This window comes from Lycorma delicatula, chromosome 4, assembly GCF_047948215.1.
Source record: "Lycorma delicatula isolate Av1 chromosome 4, ASM4794821v1, whole genome shotgun sequence".
Classification (NCBI taxonomy): domain Eukaryota; kingdom Metazoa; phylum Arthropoda; class Insecta; order Hemiptera; family Fulgoridae; genus Lycorma; species Lycorma delicatula.
Genome location: NC_134458.1, coordinates 91453095 through 91477203, shown reverse-complemented (window position 1 = coordinate 91477203; position 24109 = coordinate 91453095). Strand labels below are relative to the sequence as shown.

The window sequence follows — 24109 nt, the reverse complement described above, 5'->3', positions numbered from 1 at the left end:
AAATGGACTGGCAGTAGAAGAATATGATGATGGTATATTGAAGCTGGTGTATTGCTATGATAAATGTCTTAATTCATGTGGCGATTATATAGAGAAGTAGTATAAGGTATGTAGTTTATGAGAAATAAAATATATTTAGAAAGTTTTCAGAATAAATTCATTTACAATGAATCGGTCTTTACTTTAGAGATAACATCTCGTATAACTAATGAATATTTATTCAGATTCATTAAACTAGTAAAAAGTAAAATAAAAAAAATCACAAGTTAAATTCTGTATTAAGGTATTCTAGTCGCAAGGTATCATAAAATGTACTTAAAATCACTTCAAACAACAAATTTTTAAATTATCTAAATAAAAATTATAAATTTATCTCTAAGCTTGTAACAAAGTTTGACACTATTCTCACCCTGATAACACCTTATTAAAAAAAAAAATGACAAGTTCATGGAGATAGTAAAACCTTCTAAAAATTTACAGAACTCATAATTTTAGGAACAGGGATGTAAATTTTCCTACCCCTGTGAAGGTTTGAAAACTATTTCCAGTGTATTAGGCCCAAACTACGAGAAAATAAAAAAGAAATATTGAATAAATTTGTACAGTTGAAACAATCAAAAGTAACACAAATTTATAAAAAAAAACCTAAAAAACAATTTAATCAAATTTTTGTTAAAAATAACTATTTTTAAAAGAAAGATGCTTATAATTTTTTTTAAAAAGAAAAACAGAGTGGGCACACACCCATTTTTAATAACAAATATTTAAAAATTGTTCAGTGGTATATTTTTTAAAAAGAGGTATATTAAGCTAGAAAAAAGGGAAATGATTTTCATAAATTCTAACTTTAAGATATAATGAACTCCCCTCCCCCTTCAATTCTTCCCACATATTCATACACTTTAAAAAAAAAAAAATAATAGAAATAATCTCTTTAATATAACAGCTACTGAACCAAATTACATGATTTTAAGTAAAACTATTCCTGAAAAATAAAACCAAATGGACATAATAATAAATATATTTATACATACATGCGCATTTTTAGATTAAGAGACGTCAAAACATCAGGAAGCATAGAAATCTGAAGGTGGTATTATTTTTTTACTAATGGTAATATTTTTTCTCTGCTACATACTTTAACAAACATGAAAGTAAAAAAGGAAAGATTCTGTAAAATAATCAGTATTTAAGTGATTATGCAAATGGTAAAAAAGTAGAGAATATTTTTCCTTTATAGTCAGTTAAATTAAGATCACACAGAAGGGTATTAATTGCATATATGTGTAAAAGTAATTTAGATTCAGCAATGCTGCTTCCAAATGGCTCATTTACATTTATAAATGTTACTCTTGAATATTCAATAAAATAATGGTGCAAATAGTTATACAAATAAATGTATTTTTGTACTTACTGCTCCTGTAAAAATCACAATATTAAAAAAAATGTACGATCATTCAAATAATATAATCTTTACTTGAATCTATTTACAAGAAAAAATGTACAAAGACTAAAACTGGTGGTGAGGTAATATAAAATCATTGAAGAACAACTATGAAAATGCTGGTAAGTTAACAAACAACACGATTAATATTGTGGAATGCCATTGAATCGCAGTAGAATTACAAACTCTTAAGACGGAATAATTTGTGTCTTTAGTATTCATCGTTGTTATTTGCATTCCTTCTATGGAAAATGCTCTCACCACAAATATTAATATTTACTTACAAGCCATTTTTAGAAGCAGCATTATATGTACAATAAACAATGTAAAAGAAAAAAAGAAAAATAATAGTAAGTTTAAAAAACCTATTATAAAATCAACAATAAATAATAATTTATTACTACTATTGTCACAAAATAAAAAAAGTAGGTTTTATTATATAATTATATTTTTAATTCAATAATTATTGATTCTCTTTTTTCACAAACAACACAACAATAATATGGTTATAATACTCCACAGCAATAAAATATTTAGCACCAATTACTATTGACATATGTATATTACTGTATGATTATAATGATCAAATTTACTGATATCCAGTAGAATATTAAGTATAATAAGAGTACTGACATTCATATTGCATGCATCGAACACTGAAGATAAGGAAAACTATCTATGAAAAATATAATTATAACATCAGTTTTAATAATAACATTAACTGTGCACAACCTTAAGCTTAAACTTATAAAATAAAATTTAACAATAAAAAACTAAATTCATCCATCTTAATTTAATTTAAAACAGAAATACAAGCAATAATTAACAGAATGAAATAAACAGAAAATCAATACCCAAACAATTATAAATAATTCATTATTATAAATACGTATTACTACATAAATTACAGGAAAACTAATTTTTAAACCCTTTACTGCCAAGAGTCAATGAAGTTTGTTCTTACTGAAATAAAGATTCACTATTCAACTATTTCATGAATAAAAGAGTTGTATTTTCATAATCCTTGAAAAATAATTTTAAGAACTATCTTTCCATATATTGTGTACAAATTTGTTTGTGTGTTTGTGTATGTGTGTGTATACGCGCATGCGCATATAAGCATAAGCGTTTACCTATTTTTTTTAAAATCCGAAGCATCTTGATGATACCTGAAATTATTGCTTATAAATTATTAAAAATTCAGTTCACAAATCTTCTGTATAATCTTTTTACCTAATTTTAAAATAATTGAACTTAAAATAAACTTCATGATAACGCTTAATTTTCCTATTACTTAAAATCTAAATCTAATATAAGAATTTATTAATAATTTCATTATTTAATTGTCTAAAACAGCTATACTTTACCTTCTGTATTAAACTAACTTTTTGCCATCTAAGATTACCTTGAGTGTAAAATTATTTTTTACAACTGAGATGCTAGTCTATTGTTTTAATTAAACAACTGAAGGAAAATAAAATACTTTCTACAAACAGATTACAGGCCTGTATTTAGGCAGAAAGGGTTAAATATTTCCTAAATTCAAAACACTTGAAAAGTGGTAAATAATATTAATGGAAATTTTCTGAACAAGTTATAGTAGTTGTATTCACATAAAATTTTTCAATATAATTTCTTATATATAAATTACCCATAATATTTGATTACATAGTTCATAAACTTTTGACAATTTCTAAAGTTCTATCCAATATGTTATTAAATTTTTTAAGTAAAGTAATGATTGATACAGTCATAAAACAACTAAATAATCAAGGTACTCAAACAAAACTATCAATACATCCTTTTAAAAAATAAAAGTAAACCAACAAATGTATATTCCATCAACTAAGAACACAAACAATTAACAATCTCATAACTTAACTACTTAAAGTAATATTTTAATAACTAGAAAAACAATTAAAGTGTACTTAAGATATCATATTTATTAAATACTCTTTGTTGAAATTCAATATTTAACTTTTGTGCAGGCAAATGTATGGGCTTTACACTTCACCTGAAAAAATCTTTTCTTATATTTGCAGTAAAAAATTCTTATCATCACACCTCTGGTTTAACTCCTATTATATCTACTTGTATTTAGGATAAAAACAATTAAAAATATTTCAGCATCTCAAATTTTACTGAAAGGATATACAAGGGACATTCAATAATTAATGAGACAAACTGATGCAGAGAAAAAACAGTTCTTTCAGTGACAATGAAACTTTTTGTGGGTAAAGTTGGCAACCTTGAGAATACATTTAATCAGCTGTTTGATCATAATTAATCTGAACATAACCTCTTTTGTTGATTTCAGAATGTCAGCTTCAATTGAAATCTGTACACTGGAAGAGCAATGTTCAGTGATAAAACCTTTGCTATCAGAAGATGTGAACTGGCAGAAATTTACTCAAGAATGTTGAAACAGTATAGTGAAAAGTGTTTAGATTGTAGTAATGAACATAAGTGGGTGGAATTGTCTAATTCAGGCAGAAAAGTGTGACTGATCTCTATTGCACTGAAGAGCAATTGAAGTTTTGACTGCTGTGCTGCAAAATCACATAAATGATCTGATTCGCAAAGACAGGTGAGTCAAAATTTCTCAAATTGCTTGTTTGTGTAATATTAGTGTTGGAAGTGCACATTTAATCATTCATGACATGCTGAATTATTGTAAAACATGTTCGAGATGGATTCCAAGACAATTGACTCAAGCCCATAAAGACACCTGGATCTGCATTTTTTCTGAGCTAAAGGAACTGTTTGAAGCAGAAGGTAATGACTTTCTACATGAGATGAAATGTGGATACACCATTTCGATCTTGAATCCAAACAGCAAAGTCTTGAATGGAAACATCTGGATTTACTCACCAAAAAAAAATTCAAAACTCACTCATCAGCCGGTAAAGTGATGTTGACAGTGGGATTCGCAAGGCCCAATATTTAGTGATTATTATGAGGAACAACATACTGTGAACAGTGAGTTCTATTCTAACATGCTGTAACAGAAAGTGAAACCCGCAATAAGGTGAAAACATCAAGGTGCTCTCTCAAAGGGTGTGATTCTGTTGCATGATAACACATGCCTCCACATTGCTCAGAGAACACGCTCGAGAAGTTGAGTTGGAAGGTGTTGCCACTTCCTTTTTACAGCCCAGACCTTGCCCCATCTGATTTTCATTTGTTCAGCTTGCTCAACAGCAAGGTAAAGACTTCTACACTGCGGGAATAGAAAGCTAACAGAATGGTGAGACAAGTGTCTAAATATTACTGGAGACTATTGAAAATTAGGGTAAGTTTCATTGCCATTGAATAAATAATTTTTTCTCTACATCAATTCGTCTCGTTAATTAATGAGCGTCCCTCGAATTTATAAGTGGTGGCAATTGTATAGGACTTAACACTGTTGGATATATATGATTTTGTATGAAATTGTAGGTACTTTAAAACATTTTGTTTTAGTGTAAATACTGTTTTTTTTTATTAGACTTTATTTGTTGTTAATTACTTATATTTACTGATTAAAAACACGTAATTGTTAAAAATGGTTATAAAACAACTTTTATCCATGTAATTTTTTTATACAATATTAATATAGAAATGTGTTTGTATTTCTTTTTATCCTATAATGTAATTTGTGTAATTTTGTGATAAAAAATAACAAAAAACTATTATAATATTACTGTTTTATATGTGTACTTTAAGATATTCTATTAATATTGATAATGATTAAGTTCTGATTTTCTTTTAGTGTAAAATTAACAAATAATGAAATATTAAAACAAGATCAGTTGATGTTTATAATACATTTCAGTTTAACAGTTTTAAATTAACATTTACAATTTAAGAATAAGTTAAATAAATTTGGAATTTCTTAATTCAAATATATAGAATGAGAAAAGTGATTACGTTTTAGTTTTTAGATAACAATGAATTTTAAATGAAGATGAAAGTATTTTTTTCAGATTATGAGAAGTATTGTGATCACAAGGATGAGTTTAAACAAAATTACTTTAAAAGGTATTAGAAAAAATACTACTATTTTTACAGTAGTGTACAGAGTCAAATACATGTCTGCTGGTGTTGCATTTTTAAGTGTACCTGCATAAAGGTTAACTACTGCTTCAGTTCTTTTTAGTAAATTAAGTTTAGAATCTACAGAACAATTCATAATTAATTAATAAAAGTAGCCCTATTATGCAAATAAAATACCTGAGTATAATGAACATAGATTTTTTCCACAGATAAAAAATAACTTATGAGAAGAACAAAAAGTTTCTGAAATGCACTTCATATTACTGACCACAAAAAAAGGGGGGGAAAAAAATATATGTGTGTATGCAAAACAATATACTATATAACAAAATGGTATATTTACAACTGATTTATTAATGTGTAAACAAAAACAAAATGTAGTTACTTCCGAGGAGAAAATTTTGGATTCTTTGGGCCATGTGTAAAGGAACGTAGCTCATATGCCATATCCAATCCGTGGCCAGTAGCAGTATCGAGGTCAGATTTCCTAAATATTATCATCCTTATATCTGTGTGTAAGGAAATCCGACCAGACTTTGAGCTTGTGAACCTAAAGAAAGAAAAATATTTATTTAGATAATGATATCACAACAGAGTAAAAAATATGTAAAAGCTTAATTTTGATAACAACAAACTTGCAACCAGAATTGTATTTTTAACACTTCAAACAAAACATTCCTGATATGTTACATTATAGTTCAATTTATTAACTTTGAATAATGTGAAATATCAAAAAAGTAGTTTCGTTTGTCATGAGCTAAACATTTTAGTGTTACAAAGACTTAATTCAATATATTATAAAAATTAAATAACTTAGTATAACAAATAATCAAGATAAGAAATTGCTACAGTAAAAAAAAAATAATAAAAAAAATACTGAACCGAATGATAAATTCTTCCATTAAACAAAAAAGAAAAAATTAACTTATAATTTTGATAAAACATACTTCTTGATAATCTAAATTGTAAAGTTAAATAATTTCTCAACCAAATCAAACTGAAATCAGAACTGTTTTACAGTCATAAGACCATATCTAATTTATGGTTGTATCACTATATGTTGCTGTTTGTCTAGGAAAAGAAAGGACTATGGAAAGGCTCTCAAACCTACATTACCTTTTAAGCAGCACACTTTATTTTTAAATTATCTTAAAATCAATTAAAGATGTACTAACATGATAGAGAAAAGTACTATACATGTTCTTTTTCATCATGTAAAATGTTAACATAAATCTGTTAAGTTGTTTATACATTTATGAAAAATCTTACTTTTTTTTTAAAAGCTTGGTAATTTATTGTTTTAAGTGTTATTATTATCTTTAAAAGAATGATATATCATATGCATATTCTATGAGTAGCAGGGAGACAAATTAAATAGTTTATTCAATATATCTACATCAAGGGTTTCCTAATATTTCCAAGATGAATGCGATTAACAACATTGCTGATGGTAACTCCATTGAAGAGGTGTTACTAATTAGCTTTGAAAAATCCTTTGGAAGGAAAAGTTTCGGATTTTGTAGGCAAGTCATTTAATACTGAATAATTTTAAAATGTTACTGTGTTTTATCTTGCTTTCCAATGGATTAAAAAAGCAATTATAATAAAATTTATTTATTCAAATGCTATGAAGCCAAACATTATGGCTCAAAAGAGAAGCCTTTACCAGTTTTTGTAGCAATTTTTCATCAGTATCTAAGTAAACTTAACTGGAATTACTCTTTCAGGAGAACAATATGGCTGAAAATTTAATGGACTATTTACCTAAAAAAAAATCTTGCCAAATATCTGTTTTCAAAGAATGAATAAAAAAAATTGTAAAAATTATTTTTTTTTCAAATATAATTGTTAGAGAGTGGTATGATAAGTCAAATATGTTTCCTTTAAGTGAAAAAAAAAAAAAAAAAAAAAAAAAAAAAAAAAAAAAAAAAAAACACATTTATGGATCAAGATCAGAGATCTGGCTGTAAAATTAATAAAAAGAAACTGTCTTTATCTTGGGTTAGCTAACTTGGAGAGAAATTAGAGACTGGGCATTAAATGGAGCTGAAATCTCTTCAGTACATGTCAGATGAAAATTCATGTAGTAGTTTTTGAGAAGCAAGAATAAATATTTTTAATACAAATTGACAGCTATTTTACAGAACCATCTTTGAAACTTTTATTTATGTATTTTTGGTGAAGTATATACTAATTAAAAACCTGGCTGGACAAAAATTATGTATTGACATAATGTTTATTATTATTATTATTACAAATTCACTTTGTAAATGTTTGAGTAATTCTGGGTGTACATAAACAGGAAAAATTTCAAATTTTACTTGTATTTTTAAGGAAATGTTGCTAATCAGAAACAGATGTTGAATCTGCATGATTTCTAACACCAAAATATGTGGTTTCTTTTTTATCAGTTAATTTGTTTTTAAGAAACATCTTGCAAAAAGAGTAATTTTTATTGTTTTGTAATCCTGAAAAATATTTTTTTACTTACAAAATATTCTCAAAATGTTATGAAGCATTTTTAAAAGCTGGTTTATAAGATTTATGGAAACTTTCAAGGAGATAGATATTTAAAATGAAATACTTACCGTAAATGAATGAGGTAGCGAAGGTATTTTTGTGCATTTTCTACAGGTTCCTTCTCCTGATTAGCAGGCATATAGAAGGTACGCTGCCTAAGGAAGGTACATGAGTAAGCAGGCATATCAGAGAGATCATACATGATTACAAACATTTTGATAACTGTACCTAATGGGTTTAACAAGGTCACTTGTATTGTGCCTGACCTTGGAACTGTATATCCTTTTTTACCAAGATTTATATGACCCTGAAAAAAAGAAAATTGTTTACTTATATAAAGTTTATAGTAAAATATTACAAAAGCAAATCTCTTAATTTATGCTAAAAATTTTTAGGCAAATATTAGAACTTCAATAACCTTAAACTGTGATATTTAAATAAAAACCAAAATAGGTAATAAAATCATTTTAAAAATTTCAGAGGTGACATTAAAAAATTGAGTACTATGCAGTAAAACTGTAAACCAGTTCTTACCAAATATAGATATCCTCCAGAGAAGGATCGAGTTGAATGAATGGTTTATGGTTCTGTTTGAATACTTCCATATTCCACACAATTAAGGGAATAGGAAGGTTGTTCCTTCAGGAACAATCAATCTGTACTTGGATGATAATTTCTATAAGAAGATTTTTGTTGTAGAATATAATTCAGATGGTAGAGCCAAACCTTTTTTTCTGTTTAGCCTCTGGGAATCACAGTCAGGTATTACTTCAGAGGATGAATGAGGATGATATGTATGAGTATAGTCTTGTACAGTCTCAGGTCGACCATTTCTGAATGTGTGGTTAATTGAAACCCAACCACTAAAGAACACCGGTATCCATGATATAGTATTCAAATCCATATAAAAGTAACTGCCTTTACTAGGATTTGAACGTTGTAAGTCTCTACTTCAAAATCAGCTGATTTGCGAAGATGCGTTCACCACTAGACCAACCCGGTGGGTTCATCCTCATTCATCCTCTGAAGTAATACCTGAACGGTAATTCCCGGAGGATAAACAGGAATAAAAAGGATAACCAAAAGAACGGTCATTTTCACAACACAATTTACGGACAGTTGTAAAATATTTACATAGAAATCAGTGTTATATATATATATATATATATATATATATATATATATATATTTATATATAAGGAAACCCCAATTTAAGTGAATAATATTTTCGTACTCCTAATATCTGAAAACGTAAATAAAATTCATTTTTACCTCCATTCCCACCATGCGACCGAAAGTAAAACCGTACGTCTCTTCGAAAAGTCGAAAAAAAAATTAAATTACATTAAAAAAAATTAGTTTCGGTATAATACTTTAATTTTCAATAATCCAAAATATGATCTGGTATGATGGAAAGGGGTTACTGTCCAAAAAATTAGTTTTGAAGTTTTCATCGTTTTGAACACATGATACTAACATAAGATGAAATAAAACATCGAAAGTTACTTAAAATACCGAAAGCAATATTTTCAAAAATCATTACATCAGTGCAACATTTTTTTTCTTTTTCAACGAACAAGTTTATTTAACAAGTTTGCATCTACTTGTTAATGAGTAATTGTTTGTTCCTATTCAGAGTCCTGATGTTCTCACCATAAATCAGGAATTGGGTTAGCACCTTAATGAGTCTACAATAACTCATGAAGGTCACACATTTCACTTCACTGATGATGGTGATAAAATCTTAAAATGATTCTTGTTTCATGTGTCTGACATCTTATCAAAGTTTTAACACTTATTTTCTTTCTCCAGTTTAATGGAGATGATGCAAATATTTTGGTAACTGTACCTAGTGGGTTTAACAAGGTCACTTGTACTGTGCCTGACCTTGAAACTGAACACCCTTTTTTACCAAGACGACTGTTTCACACCAAAAAGGTTACATTAATTTGTTGATTTATTCATATACATCATCTTACATCTTAGTTTTGGATGTGATAGTTTAAAACATCTTTTGTTCTATGTGGCTGATATGAAAATTACACATTAGTATAAAAATTTAATTTTAGGAATAGGTCTAATTATCCTTATTACAAAAAAAAGTAAATTTCAACAATTTATCTGGATCGAAAAATCTGACATAACAACATTAATAACATTGGTGTGTAGCAATATATATATTTTATAAAATAAGTGAAATATATTCAAAATTTTTTGAAGAAAAAGCAGAGGGATAACTTATAAAACAACAGTGAAATCAGTTATTAATATACTGGTTTAATTTTTAAATAATAAACCAAAAAGTGATATACTAAGAGGAATAAATTTAGGCTAAAAGAACAATCTAGCAGTGAAGCTCAAAATACCAAATAGAGTATGATTTTGGGAAGTGATATGATATGATATGTATGATATAATTAATGTTCAAATATCTACAGGCCCCATCACTTAGTTTAGTTTATAAATAATAGTTTATTAGTAAACGTTTACATAATATTTTACAGAAAGTGTTGAAAATGACTTCCATCCATTTCTATGCGCTTGTCAATACATTTGATCATGTTCTGGTTACTCTTGTTAGCCGTATCCTGTTCATTTCCTGGATGTGATGTTTGTCTTCAATTTCTGCAGGTTGAGTGGATTGTTCCTATAAATAATTTCTCTTAAGTAACCCCACAGAAAAATGTCTAGATTAGTCATATCAGAGGATCTTGGTGGCCACAAAAATTTAGAAACGATTTTTCCACCAAAAAAAATCCTGTAGCATCTGCATAGAAGAGCAAGCTGTAAGGCACGTAATGCTGTCCTGTTACAACCAGCAGTCAAGCTCATCCTCTTGCAGTGAGGCTATGAATTATTTTGGGTAATTTCATGGTAAACAGCAGCATCCAGTTTAAAAAAAAAACGAAGGGTTCTATTATTCGTCCTCTTGAAACTGCATACCAAATACATTTTTTTTTTTTGTGGGTGTAGGGGAGATTGAAAGAAAATGTGTAGGTTTTCAATGCCCCAGGTCTGGTATTTCTGACTAACACCCACCAAGGTGAAACCATGATTCATCTGTGAAAAACACTTGATCTAAAAATGCTAATATTGCCTCTAATGAAGTTCTTGAACCATTCACAGTTGTGAACCGTTTTTGCATAGTCAACAATAGTTAGCTCACAGAAAATCTGCATTTGATACGGATAACATTTCAGCATTATCCTCACTGTAGTATGGGCTGAACTTTGTGAAATATTCTTTTCCCACTTAGCCTCTGCAAAAATTTATGAGGAGATCTGAGATTTTGTAACTGCTACTTTAATGTTCTTTATGACTGTGTTGTTAAAACTGACCAGTGTCGGTCATGTTTCTAGACTAACACTGAACATGTTTCACAAAATTTTTTAACTCACTTCTGAATACCATTTTTCACTGGTGCTTCCTTTTCAAATTTCTTTCTGAACTTTCGCTGAGACACAACATTAGATTTCATCTCTAATGTAGGTTTAATCTTTAAGATGTTCAGACATCTTAAAAATATATTAAGATAAACACATTCAGGAAGGTTTTTTAAAACTAGTTCTACTATTTTTGACCGAAGTTGGAAGAAAGAGACATACAAAAGTTCATAAAAATATTATAGTCATATCTATAACACAGGAAGCTTCTAGAAACACAAATTTTTAACATGCAGAGGAGGTAACATTTTTATTATAATACAAAATTATTAACTTTTAATGACAGACTGAAAACAACTTAGCTTGTACATACTTATTCTTCAAAGTAGCAGCAAGCTTTTCTCATGACATTCAAAGACACTATCACCAAAGAAGATCACAAGAATAATTATAAGTGTTTTGTTATATGTAAAAAGTCTGTTAATGCAAATGTTTTTGGTTTTTCAATAAAAAATTTGGCAGTTTTGTATAATTTTTCTTTTACCACACATAAAATTTTATACTCTTTAATACATTATTACAAACAGTAATCCACAAATACATACCATATATGGAGTAGACACTTTGTCATTATCTCCAAGAGTATAAAAAAAAACTGTTACAGGAAGCACAATGTGTCGTGGACAAAATGAACCACTTGCACCAAGATCAGCTGTAAATCCTTGTACTGTACTTACAGGCTCTAAACGACCATTCAAGACTGATTCTTCAAAACTCCCTATATTAAAAATTGAAAATAATGTTAAAATACTTAAAATATTGGTTAAAACTATGCTACATATGCCTTCAGAAAAACATATTAACATGTTGGCTGCAGTATTTTTTAATGCATGTAATTTTCACGTCTTACAATTCCCCAATGAGTGGTATTTGTGTTTCCATTGATGCATTATAGGATACCCATATTTTGTAAGCTTTCTCCTCTTTTAATGCTGTTTGCCAGTTATTGATAGAACTATTTGTGAATTTTATATTTGAATGGTGCAGTACTGGTCACCCATGTCTGGTACGAATTTAATTCTTCTACCATCAGAATTTAATCTTTAGAATTACTCAGGGTGACATAAAAAAAAAATGATGAGGTGGATAGACAGAAATACACCAGTTGCACAGAAAATAAATTGAGGGGAGAATAGGATGCCTCACCGTAAATGCTCATATAGGACATAAGTAACTGGTACGGCAACCATCATGTTAAACAAAATCTATGAATTTTTTTAATGCATTAAACAACAATTTATATTTCTTATTAAAATGTAACTCTAATGATCAGCATGATGAAACCTGATAACACTTTAAAATATTACAAATTAATAATTTACTTTCAAATTGTAGTGAAAAGCAATTCTTCATTAGATTTTTCTCAGCTAATTATGCCACAACTTCTTTGATGGAGTTACTGATGATACTCATAATGGTGGCTGCTCAATCAGCTCTAAAAAGATCTTATGAAAAAAAAAAATTTCAGAAAGTAACATTAATAATTTTTAATACGAGGGTTATTTTTTTTTCAAGGTCTGATCGGTCGCGAAATAAAAACCTGCGCAAAAATAGGATGAACCTTTGCGCATATGTGTTGCGCAGCGTCTCTAGTATGGCCTTCAATCACACCGCGTCACTTCGCTTAGTTCTGAACACGCAGCTAGCACATAAACATGTCTACAACAATAGCATCTCCCGCCAAGTGTGAAGTGCATGCAGTAATTCGATTTCTTCAGGCTGAGGGATGTAATGCAGCTGAAATTCATCGACGAATAAGTAATGTGTACGGTGAAACTTCAATGAGTGACAGCAAAGTGCGACAATGGTGTAGGAACTTTAAAGCAGGACGTACAGATATTCATGATGCAGGCGGTCAGGGAAGGAAGCGAATGTCAACCGATGATCTCGTTGAGCGAGTGGATGAGGCAATTCGAGAAAATTGTCGGTTCACAATTTCTGTATTGAGTGATTCATTTCCTGAAATTTCAAGGTCAGCTCTCTACACCATTGTGAGTGAGAGACTTCAGTACCACACACTGTGTGCGAGATGGGTTCCCAAGATGCTGTCCGACCATCACAAAACAATAAGAATGGATGCCTCCCTAACGTTTCTCTAGCGCTACCAGAATGAAGGAGAAGATTTTTTGAACAAAATTGTCACAGGGGACGAGACATGGGTCCATTTCGAAACTGAAGAAACAGAAGAACAATCCAAACAGTGAATGCATTCTCATTATACCAGTAAACCAAAGAAGTTCGAGAGAACCTTATCCACACAAAGTGTATGGCTACTGTGTTCTGGGACCGGAATGGAGTTCTCTTGGTGGAATTCATGGAACGTGGCACGACCATCACTGCAGCCTCATACTGCGCGACTCTTCAACGTCTACGAAGGGCAATTCAGAATAAGTGGAGAGGAATGTTGACATCAGGCATTGTCTTTCCCCATGACAATGCTCGGCTGCACACTGCAGCTGTAACAATGAAGTCCTGCAGCGTTTTCGTTGGGACGTGTTTGATCACCCACCATACTGCCTGGACTTGGCTCCATCCGATTTTCACCTCTTTGCTCACATGAAACGCTGGCTAGGAGGACAACATTTTGGCACAGACATCAAGCTGCAGACCAGCGTAGAAACATGGCTGAAAACACAGGCGGCTCCGTTCTATGATGAGGGTATTGGAAAGTTGGTACCACGCTACGACAAATGTCTAAATCGGAGTGGCAACTATGTAGAGAAGTAGCGTGTATCTATGTAAGTACTTGTTACAAATAAAAAATTTTTTATTTTCACTTTGGTTTTAATTTCGTGACCGATCGGACCTTGAAAAAAAATAACCCTCGTATTCACAATAAATTGTAATCCATTAGTTTTCTTTATCGGAATAATCCAGTAAAGGTATATGACCACAATTTCCAATTTTAGTTATAAGATACTGATAAGTCCGGGAAGATAGTGTAACTATAAAACATTTTGACCATATAAAGTGAGGTTAAGAGTCCTAAACTAAGAATAATGGAAGTGAATACAGGAGGAGAGGAACAGTTTGGCTTCAGGAAAGGTTAAAAAGGAAAGCAATGGCAAAGGAAGCTTCCAGTGAGAACAGGAAATTACTTCTCAGTAAAATCTGGACTTAGGATTAAGGAAGAAAAAATTAGCCAAATAATTCTCATATGAATGGAGACTCGTATAAAAGTGAAGTATGTATGAAGAAGAGTGAGAGTGACTGGATTGAGGCCTTTGAGACATGGATATGGAGAAAGTAAGATGAGCGGATAAAGTGAGGAATGAGGAAGTAATGAACAGTATTAAAGAAGAAAGAACACTTATACAGGGTGTACACAAAAGAAAAAGAAACTGGTTGGACATGTGGTTAGAGGTTGTGAAATTCAGACAACTCCAATGGAACTCAGTAGAAAGAGAAAGGAAGCAAGAAACAAGAAGGATGAAGCTAATAGATAAGTTGAGGATTACAAACTATAAGGGGCTGAAGGAGAAGGCTAAGGACAGGGATGGATGGAGACAGCAGTGGTGTAAAGGACCTGCCGCCGGGTAGAACACCAGATGATGATAATGATAATGAAGTGAGGTTAATATGAAAGAAAATATTGAATTAATAGTTCAGTTTTGTAACCGAGTTCACTAAGACGGAGAACTAAACACAAATGATGTAACAATATCAATTCATAACAAAAAAGAAAACAAATTAAGTACTTTAAACCGATGAAGAAATCATTAGTAGCAAAATGCAAGCCCAAAACAGAGAACAGAACAGAAATGAAGTAACACAATTACCCCCATATGCTAAAGTACTCTTCCTTTAACCCTTCGCGGGCGGAAACTCATTTATGGACTACCTGTACCTGCTGAAGGGTGGAAATCCATATATGGGTCTCTGAATGTGACCAGCCATTTGTATTCACGTAGTTACGTGCAAATTCCAAGAGATGGCAGGAGATGTTCTTTCAATCATTTTGAGATGGGAATTCCTAATACAACGTGATTGGGAACCATTTTACTTCAGTTATCAGAAGAGTTCAACGACCGTGCATTTGTACGAGTAACGAGACGTTTACAATATTTTTTTGTATTTTTTGCTCATTTTTAAGTAATTTGTTCCTTCCAAAACTTCATTTTTGACTTGCTTTGTTTGAATTCAAACAAAATTTTCGAGACAAAAATTCAGAAGGAAACGAATAAAAATATTTATATTATTATTGTAATAAAATCATATTATACTATTCCCTGCCTAGGTGCACCACTTCAAAATTACTGTTTTTATATTGCCATCAACATTACTACTATCACTATTATTATTCAGTGTCTTTTACGTGAAAAGAATTCGATGTAAATCATAACCAAAATCATCAGCTATAGTTTGCAAATTCTAGTGCACTCAGTGAGATTTGTGCCGTTTTCACGTAAGCTTTTTCTCGTGGGATAATTAAATATTGTTCCTTAACCAGATTGGTGGCAGAATTCAGCAAAAACACAATGTATATGCTGTTTTTATAAATGAATGCATGTTTTAAGTTACTTTAATTAGTTTTTGCATGAACTTTTTTTTTTTGAAAATGTCTTCCGCTTACAGCCATAAAACATTGCTGCCCACAAAGAGTTAATTCCAGTGTTGAAAAAAGTCTGAAAGCAAAATTGCCCGATGATATTTTGTTATCACACTCTAGAAACACAAGCTATTGAAAAGAGATTATGAAAGCAAAACAAACAAAAATCAGAGCCTTTTATTTTAAGAATGTAATTACCTTTTTAGCTTTATAAATTAATATATTTATTATAAATCAATATATTTTTACTAAATTTGATGTGCTGCAATAGATATTTTCATATAGTTCTGTATTTAGTAACTAGTAAATTAACTAATTCAATTATTCAGCAATATTAATCACCCTTGCATTTAAGTAACGCCTCTCATTGCCAGCATTTTCATCATTTGTAAAATATTTCTGTATTACATCAGAAAAATATAATAACAAAATAACAAGGAAGAATTGAGTACAACAATCCAAGTAACAAATGCGCTAAAAAAAACAATCACTAAATTAATGCACATGATGGCCTGGAGGTGACAGCTCTCTCTCTAATAATACTTCATATAATATATGAAATAAATATTTCATATAATATATATTTCTAATAATATTTCATATTATTATATGGGTATGTAAACCAACATTTGGTGACTGGATGTCAGCTTACATGAGAATTCTTTGTCAATTGACAAGAATAAAAATGTTGAATAATTAACTAAATAATAATGTTGAATAAACACTGGAACTAAAAATATTTATAATAATTAATATCCAGTACGATAATCATGAATATCTAAACTTAAAATAATTATTTAAACATACACATAATTAATAAGTTTTGAAACTGAACGTAACTAATTAAAAAGGTCAAACCACACTTGAAATATTTGATTTTTGTTGTTTATTTACTTACACAGAATATTAAAAGTTAGTTTTTGCACTGTATTAGCTTTTTCCAATTTTTATACTGATAATTTTTCTAAGTATATAGTACACCTTTACATGAATATCAATTTCATTTTATTCTTAAAGATCAAAGATCAATGACAGATTAGCTCATATAATACTCTGGAAGTCACTTATGCAGTTTTTTGAACTGGACTTATAGACAATTCTATCCCTTGTTTGTGCAGCGAGTTTACCTGTAGCTTGTTATATATGCCTGGATTGCCAGCCAGGATTTGTCATAAAAATTATTTATGGCTGGGAAACAGTATCGAGGATTCAATAACATTAAAATGGTCTTTGAACTGTCAACCTTCTTCACAGGAAGGTGAACAGTAATCCTCTGGGCTACACAGATTCACATCCAAGCTGGAGATATCAATAGTATAATATGGTACTCTTAATCAAATGTATAAAGCAGGATTACTATCATTTTCCAAGACTATTTATTCTTTTACATTTCATTTTACTTACCTACATTAATCATCTTTTCTGCATTTCAGTTGTATATAAGAGAACACATAAACAGTATTGAGGTCATTCTGTACTGTTACATTTATAAAATTTATTGTACAGATTGAGAAAACTTAGAAAAATCTGTTAAATCATGTAAATAAAAAAAACATTACAGAAGTTTCAAAACTGAAAAATATGCAATTTTGTTTCTTTGCACTAGATGTATTTATATTATATGACTATGAATAGCAAATTTTAGTTATTATTTTTAAAGATATAAACATAAAATGAAAATCATTAAAAATTCCATATCATTAATTAACTCACTTTTTTTTTTAAACTGGCAAAAATCTTGTTTCTTTTTTAGAACATGTAAGATTGTTATTTCCAACAATGTAAATTATTAAATCTACCTCTGATTGTTATAATAAATTATTTACAAAGAAAGAGCTACACTTAAGAAGTTATTGAGAAAAAATTTGAAAATAAAAAATCCTGATAAAATTAAATAAAAATCTTAAGCTACATGTCAATTTAATTTGTTAACAAACAAGGAAGAAAAACTGAAGTATTAATACAGTAAGCCAAATTCTCAGTATAAATAAAAGAAAAAATTATAGTGATAAAGTAATAATAAAAAATAACACTATACAACAGTATTTAAAACACTATACAACAGTATTTTATTTCTATCAGTTTTTATAAAATGAAAAAATGAAGATTTTGTTTTAGAGAATCCTAGTCAAACATAGAATTAATTATGAGCGAGTACATTAAGTGGAAAAAATAATTAAATTTCAATTGACATGGAAGTCAGTTTTATTTGAGTATGCATATCCTATTTTTGACTGGAATTGCCTAAAATAATATTGCAGTTATTTTTGTTACTGTAGTTTAATTTCATAAATATAGGTATAAATACTCATTTGGTTTCATAAGTATAGTTTATTTAGTTTTATTATTTTATTATTGTCATTTAATCTTTTATTTGTATTAAATGCTCAGTTTTTTAATGATAACTCTTCAGTACCTACTAACGATTGCTTAATAATTAAAATCACTACCTAGTTTTAGATCATAATTGCAAAAAAAAAATGTATTTAACTAACAATTTATGAGTATTTTTTAATTTAAATCTATAAAAAAATAATTAATAATTATAAATTTATATAAATCTCACCAAGCAGCGATGAACTGGGTGGTTGAGATGGATTTGGCCATACTGGTGAATGCTGATCAGGTCCTAAACAAGTCGGTGAACATGGAGATTTGGCACTTCCTTCACTCTCATTGTCATCACTGCTAACGCTCAGACGGTCAGGTGGATCAAATAACGCACTACATGGAAATAAACTGATTACAAACCAACTCTTTATCCTTATCTCATTTGACAACATAATTCTAAATAAAAATTATAGGTAATGAAAGAATAATTTTTTAAACAAGGAATAGGACTGAATTAGATTTACATTTTGGGATATATATTATAGTATGTTTTAAAAAATTTAGAAGTCTTTAAAGTTGCACTGATTACAGTGCACTTTTTTAAAGGTCAAAATTGTAAAATATTGCACATGGATCTAAGTTAGCTTTCATTTTGTGTTAAACTTCAATTAGGAAGATTGAGTGTTGTGCTAATGGTGTGACAATGAGTTTATGTGTTCAAAGAGTAGTGTCTCGAGTATATCATTAACAACAAAGATGTTTAAAAATTCAATTCAAACACCAGTACCATATTCAATGGCACCACATCACTCAGTGGTCCTACCAGTAGCCTGTAAATAAGTTTAAAATAGAGAGAAAGCTAGCTTCAGATTCAGGTAAAGGTTTGTACAACTTTCTCCTTAAAATAAAAAAGTATGCTGCTGTTAAATATTTTCAAATTATAAAACTGAACAACTAAATTTTAACTACTTTTAAAATATGAATTAGTAAATTGCATCTCATCAAACACAGAAATGCACTGAAGACCAGAACTGAAGAATAGTTACTGTACGCTAACAATAAAATAAAATAAACTGAAAAAAAAAATGAAACAGCTTTCTTAACATCAAATACTAATGGCATTTAAAACAAAGTCATTAAAAAGAGAAAATAGTACAACAGCAATGGTATCAGATTACTGATACTGATTACAACATTAAAAAATTAGACTTTCTTAAATTATTATTTATTGTAAAATGAATAACTGTAACTGTTTTTCCATAAAAGTTTAATTTAAGAATTAATTGCAATTAATTATATAACAATTACATAGGGATGGCTTACAGACTCTTATCTCATAAAGATTGATTAACCAACTTGCTAATTATAAAGATGAATTAAAAAATCTGCTTGGTAAATTGCATAACAAATTTATAGTATTTCAATTCAGTTTTACTTCACTTTAATATTTCTATTAACAAATAAATTCCAGGACTTCTGGATTCGAATCCTGGTTAGGCATGGCATTTTTCATACGCTACATTTTTCCATCTTCAATTTCCATCTTCATATTCCCACATGTAAACTTTGTAATCTTCAGTGGTGAATTAATAATTAATCAGTAAAAAAAAATAATAATAATGTTGGTAAAAGAATATTAAACGGCAAATTTTTCATACTGATAATGAAAATCAGCAAAGTTATACCTGAACCCTGTGGTTAAAAGTACCTACCAGCTGTATCGTTCCATGAACATGAGTATCCCTTTATATGCCATTATCTATAAAAACACAATGTTGTGAAAAACTAATTGGCATAATAAGATTCATGAACAAACTGTGCAGGAATTAAACTTGTTTTATTTAAGAGAGAAAATAGTGTCAAGTAGAAGAATATGTTTACAAGTAATGATACTAGATGAAACTTTTCATCTTTATCATTTTTAACATTAAAAAGTTAACATGTTTCAAGTAACAAGACTAGATAAATAACACAACTCAGATATGCTGGCAGTAGTAATTAACTGTACTTTTGATGCTTAAAATATAAATGGATATTCAAAATGTATACTCTTCTGATATTGATGACATACATTATAATAAAAAAATAAATATGCTGTGGTAAATCTACAAATCTTATTTTTTCATATGAATAAAATTATTTAATTTTGGTTCATATTTAAGTTATTATGTAACAAAAGCAAAAGTTCCCAACCTTATTGTTCTAACATCAATTTCCTAACCTATATTTATTTTACTTATATGTTGTAAAGGAAGGGTAACTTTATGTGCCAAGAAATATCTCATAGAAAAGATAGTTAAACAGTTATACAATGAAAAGATGGTATTTTTGGATCTTATTAAATTTTGAGCTGTGTAAATTTTGATAATATGACAGAGAAATTATCAGATAATGGAATTATACATATTACATTTAAATGGTTTCAGTAAAAGCTTGAAAAGCGAATGTTAAAGATGAAATTACAACATTTTTAATTTTCTTTAACACAAATTCTTAAATTTAATTTTCTTAAATGAAAATACTCAGTAATTCCACTTAATAGTTTTAATTTTCTCAAAACTTCTCATTATTACACAGGAGGTAAATTAAAACAGAAACTTTCAAATAATGCTATAAAAATGAAAATATCATATAAAATGATTAATTTTTAACTAAAAACTAAATCAAATGTAAAATTAAAGGACATTATCACTTACATGTAAAACACCACACTGTTGTGGTTGTAACATTTTTATAAGTAAATGAGTACTTAAATTTAAAGTAAATTTTGTTATTCATTGAAAATTAATAACTTTTAGTATTCTTCAATTACAGTTGTTTGGGACAAAAAAATAATAAAAAGTAATTAAATAAACCTTGTTGCTTTTCAATTCCCCATCCACATGAAACACATCCTTAGACATAGATACTTACCTTTTAAATACATTCTCATTAAAAATAAAATAGTCATGATTAAAAAAATAAAATGTCATTTAAGTTGGATTTATAAATAAACTGTAAAAACAGAAAATCATTTTAACACACCTTCTTATTGCTGAAACACAATTGATCGAGCTGTCAAAATCAAATCTTTGTGAAGCTCTACGAAGAGGAGCAGGGCTAGATGTAAGAGGCAATCCAGTCCGCCAATGAAATACCATAGAAGCAGCAGAATCAAGTGATTGTCTGAACTTTGCTTTATCAAGTGCTGTCGGTATGATGCGTGAAACACACACCTACCAAATAAATTGGATTAATCTCAGCACATGTACTAAATGGAATGCAAATTTAAATCCTAAGTTTACTAACCATACAACAATAATATGTAGCTTAACTATTATAAATAACCTCCCTAAAAATTTTTAATACCACAGTCCTTTGATTTAAATAGAAATTTTTTCCACTTCTAAAAAACAAGCATTGTAAATTTCAGTGAACAAATCAAAATTTCAAAACCAAAAAATAAAATTAAAATAAAGGGTTCAACTTGTTTGCCAGAGCTTAAATTAAATCAAATATGCTACTTTTCTTTGTTATTATTACTTACTTAAATAAAGATATAAGATATAAAATTTGTTTTAACAACTCACTTTCGAAAATATAAATGAATTATTTGAAAAAATGATTTCAAAGTTAATTATATGGCTCCATCAGTGGAGGTGATAAGTGTTAATGAACTGGTGATGGTGTTCACTCCACTGAAGAAGCTGTATAATTATGAAAGGTAGCTGAAATGTAATGTACACAGTTGCTCATAACTCACAAATGAAAAGAAATAGTCAAATGAAACAGACATGACATAAAAGTAAATTTTATTTATTACAAAAACTTAAATTTATTTTCTGTATAATCACCACTTGCAGTTACACATTTCTCCCAACAGTGCAAGTTCTCATTCTGTCAATGAAGAATGCTACCTATCTTTCATCGACTCATGACTTTACTGTGTCTTTCAGTTCATCATCCATGATGAAATGAACAATCCTCTTTAACTGCGGAAAGAAGTGAACGTCATAGAACACCAAATTGGTGAGTGTGGAGAGTGTGGAACAGCTTCCAATTTCATTTTCACAATAGCTTCAGTGTTGTGTGTGTGGCTGAGTATTATCATGCTGCAAAAACATCAAATCTATGCATTGTGAAACAAACCCACAGGTCTCCAAAAACGTTTTAATGCCTCTATATATATATAAATATATATATATATCATATATTATATATAATATATTATATATTATATATATTATATTATTATATAATTATATATTACATTATTCATATATTATATATAATATATTATATATTATATATATTATATTATTATATATATTATATATATATCACAGAATTTGCAGTCAACCCAGCTTCCAAGTAATCAGCCAGTGTTTTAGAGTTGTTTTGATTTTTTTTATTTGAAGTGAACCATAGAACCATTATTCCATGCTCTGCTATTTTTCTTCTCAGTGTAATGATACACTACACTTTCATCTCCCATCACAATTTTGAAAAGGAAGTCACTTCCTCCATCATGATAACGTTTTAGATGCACTGACATAGCTGGCGTACTCAATTTTATAACTATGACAACTGACAGAAAATGAGAGCAAATGGATTAGTGATATTGGAATCATAGTTGTAGAGGAATAAAACTACAAGATGACAACACATGTTGCTTTGTGTGACATTTTGTTCTCCTATTATGTTACAATGTGCATTACATTTCAGTTCCCTCGTAATTGCGGAAAATCTTCCAGATATACAATTTCCTCTTGTTTTAAAAATTAACCATTAAAAAAGTTATTTAAGAATTTTAGAAAGTGTTATTAGGTTTTACCATACTGATCACAAATTTCATGAACAGCAAATTTCTTGTATTTGTTCAGATCACAAATTTCATGTATAATTTTTATTAAAAAGAAAAGAGGATGAACAATTTATTGATAAATCTTTATATAAATAACTATTTTTATAAATCACAAATAAATTGTCTATGTTTTTGGGGTATCAACTGCTTATTTCAGTGGTTATGGATGAATAGCATGTGTAATAATGTAATGTTACATAATCAATTCCTATGTATTCAATTTCCTGCACGTTTCTCCAATTCATACAAACACAGTACTTTTACTAACTCCAAATTTACATTCTGTTTCATTATTGTTTTTAAATTTGCAAAATCTACAACTTATGCATTAAAAGAAGAATTGTATTTCATAATAATATAACTCCAATCAAAAAAAAAAATCAATTGTATAATAAAAAAATATTGAATGAGTAATTAAATTATAGCATAGATTTACAAAAATGGACATCAATAATGATCTGTATTCTCATACTTATGTGAATGTCATGTATATATTTCTATTGTAAGTGACAATATAGGTAGATAATAAGAGGTGTATCATCCTTACGTATTATTATATTGAATGAACAGGAGTAATATGGACTAACGATACAGCTTATATATGTATCATGTATGAAGTCTTGCAGTTGGGATATAATTATAGGAACAACCTAACAAATGTATGCTTTTTGTGTTTTTAATAATTGGCTTAGCTTCCTATTGCTGTACATTCCTACAACACAATATTCTTAGTTGTACATTAGTCACACAAGTTCAAATTCAGCTATAAAGTGAATATTTCTTTAATTTTAAAATACTTCCTTTTTAATGAAAAATTTGATTTGTAACTTAGACGATTATATTCAGGGATATAGGATATGTAAATTGGATCTACTGCACTATTTTATATTTCATAAACCATCTGTATGTTTAAATATAGTGTTTTTATATATAATTTCAAACCA

At 28.9% G+C, this 24109-nt stretch overlaps 1 protein-coding gene across 3 annotated transcripts in view; it reads right to left on the bottom strand.

The window, feature by feature from the left end:
- The window catches only part of atos (atos homolog atossa), a 379961-nt gene that overhangs the window by 10422 nt on the left and 345430 nt on the right, over window positions 1–24109 (bottom strand). For 2 of the 3 annotated variants that reach the window (XM_075363639.1, XM_075363638.1), the window contains exons 10-14: window positions 21347–21537; window positions 18558–18715; window positions 11988–12160; window positions 8068–8306; window positions 5865–6029 (exon numbers count right to left, since the gene is read on the bottom strand). In XM_075363639.1, coding sequence (XP_075219754.1) covers window positions 5865–6029; window positions 8068–8306; window positions 11988–12160; window positions 18558–18715; window positions 21347–21537 — 926 coding nt within the window. Of the gene's footprint in view, window positions 1–5473; window positions 6030–8067; window positions 8307–11987; window positions 12161–18557; window positions 18716–21346; window positions 21538–24109 lie in introns of those variants that run through there. The other variant, XM_075363640.1, reaches the window with a different exon arrangement.